At 40.8% G+C, this 8,721-nt stretch overlaps 2 protein-coding genes across 6 annotated transcripts in view; one reads left to right on the forward strand and one right to left on the reverse strand.

Moving 5' to 3' along the window:
- The window catches only part of osbpl8 (oxysterol binding protein-like 8), a 94,861-nt gene extending 93,126 nt beyond the window's left edge, over positions 1-1,735 (reverse strand). For all 4 annotated transcript variants that reach the window (XM_005742668.1, XM_013913260.1, XM_005742666.1 and 1 more), the window contains exon 1: positions 1,375-1,735. The gene's annotated coding sequence lies outside the window, so the exon portion shown is untranslated. The remainder of the gene's footprint in view (positions 1-1,374) is intronic.
- A 2,956-nt stretch (positions 1,736-4,691) lies between these two features.
- zdhhc17 (zDHHC palmitoyltransferase 17) overlaps positions 4,692-8,721 on the forward strand; it is a 35,045-nt gene continuing 31,015 nt past the window's right edge. For both annotated transcript variants that reach the window (XM_005742673.1, XM_005742674.1), the window contains exon 1: positions 4,692-4,775. In XM_005742673.1, coding sequence (XP_005742730.1) covers positions 4,713-4,775 — 63 coding nt within the window. In that variant the 5' untranslated portion in view covers positions 4,692-4,712. The remainder of the gene's footprint in view (positions 4,776-8,721) is intronic.

Raw genomic sequence — 8,721 nt, forward strand, 5'->3', positions numbered from 1 at the left:
TGTGTGTGTGTGTGTGTGTGTGTGTGTGTGTGTGTGTGTTGGGGCGAGATGGTCTTTATCAATAGGAAAAGCTGTAAAACTTCTAAAAAATATATGGTTACAAATCTATGTACTTGTTCACAGTTTCTAAGGCTGTCCACTGGGCTGGAATCCTTGCCTGGCCGATTCTGGCTTCTAGGCTTCATTTTTGACATGTCTGACTTATTGAGGAAGAAACAACCACTTATTTTTTCACGCACGGAAATACACCTGTGGGAAATCACCTCAGCTTCCTTTTTTCCAGGCACTGCTGACGCTTATATCACCGTACAAACAAACAAAAGTGAAATGAGTTCTCTATTTTTTCCTCTGCATGTCAGCATTAATATCATGCCTGCGCTCTCAAAGTAGAACTAGCATTCAAACTGAAAGCCATATGTGTGCAGGGAACAAGCAGTGCTTCAAAAAAGGTCTGAGTGGAAACTCCTTTTGACTGGCAAATGAGCTGGTTACTCCCGTGACCTTGGACTGCACACCTCAATAAAGGTTTGCCATGGAAAGTGTGGGATTGCCCTTATTTACATACACACTGGCACAGGACGGAAATATGGAAATATTGCAAATATAAATTTATGAGTGCCAGATGCCAAGTCTGGTCCCAAGATTTAGTTCCCAACATAATTTCACCATCTCACTGCATATTTTGAGTAGCAAGAAAAAAAGGAGTATGGCATAGAAAACACTGTTAAATCGCAGGTGGACACCATGACATGGTAATATCAGATATCAGACACCACGCCAGGATCCACCGGATGCATTGCTTGTCTGACTACCCTGTGATTCTCCTGTTTCAGTGCTTGTCTCCTGTCAAGTGAAAGTGGAAACAGAGCTGCAGACATCCAACACTGCAGCGAGATATGACTGAAAGGCAGCATGGGTGGGGTGGGGTGGGGTGGGGGTTAGAAAAGCAACAACATTATCAGCACTAGACCCGCTGAAGTGGCAAAGGCTGGTGTGGTTTATAATCCACAGCTTCTCCCATACATCACCCGGATACAGCGGGCGGCAGGAAATCCAAATTTAGCCAGCCTCATCACTCAGCGCGTTGCCCTGGGGTGCATTCGCGTTGAATTAACTAACACCAACAGGCTAAATGTGGAGTTTTATTTGGGACAGATCCCGGGGGCACAAGTGCAGCGCATGAAGATGCGGGAGCTGCTACGGTCCCTACCTCTAATCCTGATTTATTACACAATAATACGCACAAACCGTCTGTAGTCACGGCTGTCAGTCAACCACAAACACAATTAGCAATTATGCTAGCCGCCTGTAATCAACAGCAGGCAGTGGGGTTAGCTTTCATTTCGGTGTTTTTCTTTGCTTGTTTGAGCTTACCTTGGCTCCACCGGAGGTCTCCTGTTATGCTGTGCCACGAAAGGAAAAGGCTGTCTGTAAATATTTAAAAGCAGTCCTCCGGGGCGTGTGTCGGTCTGCTAACAGTTAGCTTTAGATGTGTTAATGTTTACGGGTGGTACTCGTCTTTGGGCAGCGTCAGCGAGTGATGACTCGCGGTTTCCTCAGCCCGCTGGCTTCACGTAGGTCCAGTTTTAATGTCTGAAATGTTTAAAATCAACTTTGACAATGCTAACACACTTTCTAATATTTATTTACCAGCAGTCCGCGGTCTATTTGTTAGCCACCAGCGTGCCTGCACGATTCTATCAGGACTGTTTTTGTGGTAAATGAAGTAATGTAACCGGAAAATGCACGACTTCCGGACGCTGATTTCAAACTAAAAGGTATTTAAAAATTTTTAAGACGTCCGCGTTATGTATTTATGTATTACGTATTTCAGTCAAAATTATCCAAATAAGACAGTTTGGGGTCTCCTATCTGTTTGATTTAATTCATGAAATCTACTTCAGTGTGCGCTTTGCTTCAATTTTTTAACTTTCACATGGCAAATAAAAGTTTGTCTTGTCTTTATCGTATTTGTCCAGTTTTTCTTTCTAAATCACCTTCTCCTATAATGTTTTATATGTGAATAAAGTATCGTTTTTTTTATAAAACAGTTATAGTTTATTTTCATCAAGAGTTGATCATTTTACGTTTGCCCTGGCTCTCTTTGGGACTTTATTTTGAAGAGCCAACAGCTAATATCCCGTGTACGGGTTGTTACTGGATAACTTGACCCGTCAGCTCGAAAATTCCCCTCTGCTCGGGTAACGTCTGATTTCCCTTTGCAAACGTGTCAAACGTGTAATCGCTTTGGTGCACTTTCAAACAGCTGACAGTTACAGGTGCCTCTGGTAACACTACTTATTGGAATTCGTATATATAACTCATCAGGTTATTATTATATAGTAATGCTTTTTGGTGAGATTAAATTTGTTAAGGAGACGTGCACATTAATTAATTGTGATCAATTCAAACTTTACCTCTGCCGGGTTTTCGTGAGTCACAACTACCATGAGCACCCCTGTGTGTTTTTGGTCGACCTTATTTTTAATGTAGCTGATCATTTTTCTGCCCCCAGTAATAACTACAATGATTATTGCAGCTGCTGCAATTGAGGAGCCGCAAGTATCCATGCCTGGGTGTGCGGTGACATCTAGTGGTGGTTGGAGTTTTGGGTTCGGTAAAGGTGCACGTGACAGGTAACATCTACAGGCGCAAAGCGGTATAACGGTAGTGTCATCGATGGTTTCACATAAAAATTCGACCATCAATCAGTTTTGTCATCATGGATTTTCCCCTAAACCAAATAGTATGTTTGACCTGTTTGACCTGCTCCCCTCAGGCAGGAGGCTCCGGTCCATCCGCACCAGAACCTCTCGCCATAAGAACAGTTTCTTCCCCTCTGCTGTTGGACACATGAACAATAACCATATGACTGTCCCCGCCACTAACACATGACCCTACGCTGTGTTCACTACATCATTCCATGTTTGGCACTGATCACCACCTGCACTCATGCACATATCTTTCCACGTAGCACTTTTAATTCTTATCCCTACTTTTATTTTTTCCATGTCTATTTAAGTGTTATTTATGACACCATGTTTGCACTGAAGCACCGCAGCAATTTCCTAATGTTGTAAACCTGCTGGACCATCATACTGGACCATTTACAACCCGGAAATTTTTTTTATCTCGATTTATTAAGAATTATGTATTCTTAATAAATCACCTTTGCTGGCATGATGCCAGATCTCTCTTGGAAATTAGATTTTTAATCTCGGTGACATTTTTACCAGGATAAGCAAAGGATTCATTAAAAAATGAAATTAATAAATAACTATCTCTCTCTCTTTATACGACTGTTATGTTATAAAAATGCTGAAAACTACAATGCTCATGAGATACTGTGAGTATACCAGCTGGGTGGATATATATACTTAACTCATACAGTTGCTCAGATTTTAGATCTGATTCAAAACTAATAAGATGTTACATTGTTGGTAATATTGTAATGGCAAAAACTGAATTAATCAAACTGCAAATCAAATAAGTGGAACTAGAAAGAGTTTTCTATTTAATAAGCTGAGTCTGCAAAATCAGATTTTGCCCTAGAAGGAAACCCCCAGGGAGTTCCTTGTATTTGAACTCACCTTTCCGGAGGATGGCTTATTTACACTAGTGTGTAATTACAAATGGCAAAAATAAAGACTGTATATCCTAAAACCTGTTTTCAAATTTGAAAAGCTAACTTTCACTTCAATATACACTGCTCAAAAAAATGAAAGTGACACTTTGAAAACAGAGCGCACTGGGCGCCAGCGTTGGACTGCCAGTATCCTATAGCAAACACCAGTCTGACTGCCTGGTGAGCACACAGCCCACTAAAGGTCACTGGGCCTCAGGCCACCCTCACGAAGTCTGTTCCTGATGGTTTGTTCAGAGACATTCACACCAGTGACTTGCTGGAGGTCATTTTGTAGAGGTCACTCTGGGAGTGCTCATCATGTTCCTCCATGCACTGCTCCACTGCTGATCAGAATGAAGGGCAACCAGATGTCCCACATGCTACGGAAATGTCTCCGTCATTTGCAAGTATTACAGAAACCTGGGGATCACAAAGACCTGTGCCAGTTGATGGGTACAGATGACAACAGTTAACAGTAAGTTCAAATGTTACTGTTATGTAAAAAGAAACAACATAAAAGTAAAAGGACTGCAGTGTCACCACTGTTTAACATCCTTCCCCCCTGTTGGGCCACCAGACCAGTACATTAGACATTTTACTGGCTGCTTGTATAATTTTAGTAGCCCACAAAAAAAAATCCAATTTAATAAATTTTTATCCTACTATACAAATATATATTGTACATTGTAAACCTATCTCAGAAAAAATAGTAACTAAAACATACAAAATCAATGTGGCAGTCAATCACGTGCTACTCTGCTGCAGGTACTGCTGCTGGTTTTTCCAGCAACCCTGAAAAAGATGAGACGATGGATGGATGGAAAACAAACCATCATCTTTACACTTCCCACCCCCAGAACGGGGTACTAACACAAAAAACCCCGAATAATTTTATAGGAAACATAATAAATCACAGTAAATATATTTTTGCTGTACAACTTTAGACATCCTTTCTATTATGTGCTGTGACCTGTACATCACCAGTGTTTCTGACAGATCCTCTCTTCTCTTCCTCCCCTCCTCCTCGACTGTTCCCCCCTGCACTGCCTCCTGTTTCCCACAATGCTCAGCGAGCATCACCACCAAGATGGCCGACGCTATGGAGGAATATGAGAAAGAAGCTGGCTGCGTCCCTATTCTCCATCCTGAGGTATGGTCACTTGGGTTCACGCCTTCGGACGAACACATGAACGCAAAGTAAAGGCGTCACCTCGCCCTGCGTGCCGGTGGCTCTGTGTTTTCCCCTTTCTTTCTTTTTTTGGAAAACCCGATGCCCCCTGCAAAACCACCGGTGGGGGGGTGGCAGCCAGCTAACGATGCTAAAGGTGCTAGCGCTAGCCCCCTCTCGCTGCTGCATAGCCTTTAACGCTGGGCAGATGTTCGTGTCATTGGTAACAAGCCAGGTTGTGTTTTCCCTGGAAGTGATCGTACAGCGAGTAAACAAGCCTGTAGTCTCCGTTTCAGTTCATGTGGGAAGAAGTAAGGTTACTGATTAATCTTGTACGACGTTAGCTTTGTAGCTAAACTGACAGGACTCACGCTAGCTGCTGTGATGTATGTGTAGTATAGGTGGGTATGAAGCTGTTGTGTACTGTCGGACGTTATAATAATAATATTAATATTAATAAAGTGCGAACAGCTAAAAATGGAGATTTAAAAACTGCACTCTGTGCATACAACCAGTTAGCTAACACAGAGGTAACAGTTGTCAGTAATGGTGTTTGTGTAGGAGCGGACCACCCGGGTCACAATGCTTTCTGTCACCTAATATCATTAGACATGGTAAGTTATTACTGGGCTGGTTGTAACTCCCTATATTACCGTAAATACTGTACCTCAGTAGAGATGTGAGGTGTTCCAGTGTTTCCTTTCTGTTAATATTCCACAACAATTCAGAGGGAAATGGCACGTTTCACTTCACTACATTTATCTGACAGATTTTCTAAGGACGAGTTTTCTTTACACAGAACATATTAAGACTTGTTGTTGTTTTATTAACTAGAGATGTCCTAATATGTGAGGCAAACACTGGTGTTGCCCTGTTGGTCAGTGTTTATCAGCTGTGTCACATAAGTTGTGCATTGATTAGTTATTAGGAGCTATTGTATCCAGAGCCAAAACAATTATTTGACTAGTCAAACAGCTGGTTCCAAACATTTGCTGGTTCCAGCTGTCATGTTCAAAAGTTGTAGTCGAATGTCAGTTTTTGAACTGAACAGTCAGCTAATGCAGAAAGCAATTAAAAACACACTTAAAATTATTAAAAAGATATATATAGTCTGCATTGAGTAATTGTTGCTCTTTGTAAGCTGTTTTTTTGGTTAATGCTTACATTTACAAGCACAGAACTATTAAATTTGTCCTTTTACTTAAAGAATCTGAATACTTCATCCGCCCATGTATTTTTGTAATATATTAAGATGAACTAATTATTATTATTTTTGTTAATAATAGAGGATAATTTATGACATACTTGTCTAACTGAAGAAGTATTAAAGTGTTAACTAATTAGCTAGCCTGAATGCAGCATATTTGTAGAAAGTTTGTCCATTTACCTAGATCTTTAAGTTGCAAATCTATTCAAGGCCAAGGTGACCAGCTTACCATTATTTAGCATTGTAGAAAGTCACGTTTAAGGAGTGCTATATAACAATTTAACATTTCATACCTCAGGGTAGTGGTATATTTTGTTAGGTTAGCTATTGAACACAGCCTGTCATTAGTTGCCATCTGTGCTTGGCAGGTAATCTAATCATCAGGGAGAGTTTTGTTTGAATGTAATGCAGTCTGGTAATGCTTCAGTGACGGATGGCTTGCTTTTCACTCTCAACAGTTCTTTTTTCCTTTTTTTGCTGGCCAGCAGGTCAAGCAGGCTTGTTTACCCTCAACCATGCTCAGTAACTGTTAAAGCTGGCAGTGAAAAGACTTCATATCTTAAATGTCTCCAAGATGCTGGCAGGATGAGTTGATGTACTTGGGCTGTTGATCCAAATAGTAAAATTCAAGCTCTGAATTTACGAATCTTCTTCAGATATTGGGCCAGTTAGAGCTCAAATAGTAATATTGCATGAACAGGCAAGTGGCCACTTTTGAATGGGTTTGCATGAAGGAGTCAGTGTTCTGCTGTCTTTTGACTGATCCTAGGTTCTTTACAATATTAAAGACTATTTTGCTGTACACCCAGCAGTGAACTATAATACCACTTTCAGTAGTAAGAGCAGGAATGATGGCAGACTTGCAGTTTAATAAAACCATGTAGTTAATAAACTGCTTTTGGAGCTTGAAGAGTTCAACAGTGGTCTAGTTCATCTTTATCATTGGAACATAATCCCAAACTGGGGCAGAGACAGTTTTCTGGTCTACTAGTCCCATCACATTGTCCCCAGCAACTGCGGTTGCTGTCTTTCTCAGCTGCCCTGCCTGTTTCAATAGTAGAGATTGACCTATAAGGGCCCTATCATACAGTAGTATGCAAAAGTTTGGGCACCCCTGATAATTTCCATGATTTTTCTTCAGAAATCATTGGTTGTTTGGATCAGCAATTTCAGTTAAATATATCATATAGCAGACAAACACAATGATATTTGAGAAGTGAAATGAAGTTTATAGGATTTACAGAAAGTGTGCAATTGTTACTTAAACAAAATTAGGCAGGTGCAAAAATTTGGGCACCCCTGCCATTTTATTGATTTGAATGCTTTTAGCACTAATTATTGGAACACAACATTTGTTTAGTAAACTCATTGACCCTTGACCTACATACACAGGTGAATCCAATCATGATCAGTCAAAGAGTATTTAAAGTAACCAATTGCAAGTTTTCCTCCTCTTTGAATCTTCTCTGAAGAGTGGCAACATGGGGGCCTCAAAACAACTCTCAAATGACCTGAAAAAAAGGTTCAACTATTCAGCGCAATTTGCACAAGGAGATGCTGTGTGGGAGAGTAATGCAGAAGAAGCCTTTACTGCGCACATGCCACAAACACAGTCGTTTGAAGTATGCTAGAGCACATTTGGACTAGCCACTTTCATTTTGGAATAAGGTGCTGTGTGGACTGATGAAACTAAAATTGAGTTATTTGGACATAAGAAGAGGCGGTGTGCATTGTGGAAACATAACACAGCATTCCAAGAGAAACACTTGCCACCCACAGTAAAATTTGGTGGCAGTCCATCATGCTGTGGGGCTCTGTGTCCAGTGCAGGTACTGGGAATCTTGTTAAAGTTGATGGTCACATGGATTCCAGTCAATACCAGCAGATTCTTGAAAAAAATGTTCAAGAATCAGTGACGAAGTTGAAATTGTGCCGGGGTTGGATATTTCACCAAGACAACAACCCTAAAAACTGCTCAAAATCTACTAGGGCTGCCACAAACGATTATTTTGATAGTCGACTAGTCACCGATTATTTTTGCGATTAGTCGACTAATCAGATCATCGTCCATTGGACGTAAAACGTACAGTTTATTGCACCAGCAGCATCTGCTCTTATATAACTATCATTAGCTTACAGCCTATTAGTGTTTAAGTTCTTCTACTGTCTCCAAAAGGATGTCATTTAAAATACCCAACTTTAGAGCAGTAAAAAGCATGTTTACTACTTGTTGCAAAAATGCTTTTGCCTTAAGGATAGTTCCCCTCTTTGAGCTGTTTGGACTGACAGCTGCCCAGACACAGGTAGCTCTATCACTTTCTGCTAGGCTTTATCTCTGCTTGAATTTGGGTGAGTCACTGAGCTGGACTTCACCCCTGTGTTTCTGTGTGTGAAATTCTCATGTTTTACTTGACTGATAATTAACAGTAATTAGCCGTGCATTACACTTTATGGATACAGCTTGCTAAGCAAGCTAGCATTTCCTCATAAGTCAACATTCCATCTTTTTGTCCAAGTATGGTTACGTTTGGCTTAAAAAAACCAACAACATTAATGCTGAGCCCAGAACTGATAGGTGATGTCACAGTGGCCAATCATGGATGCTTTCCGTGCTCTAAATGTTGCATTTCAGACAGCTTGTTAACGCTGGATCTGTATGTTGCCATCAAGTCCAGATATCTTTAATATACCGCTCTCAGGCACACAGGTGGGGAAGAGAAA

This window comes from Pundamilia nyererei, unplaced genomic scaffold, assembly GCF_000239375.1.
Source record: "Pundamilia nyererei isolate P.nyererei 1_Seehausen unplaced genomic scaffold, PunNye1.0 scaffold00122, whole genome shotgun sequence".
In the NCBI taxonomy this organism is placed as follows: domain Eukaryota; kingdom Metazoa; phylum Chordata; class Actinopteri; order Cichliformes; family Cichlidae; genus Pundamilia; species Pundamilia nyererei.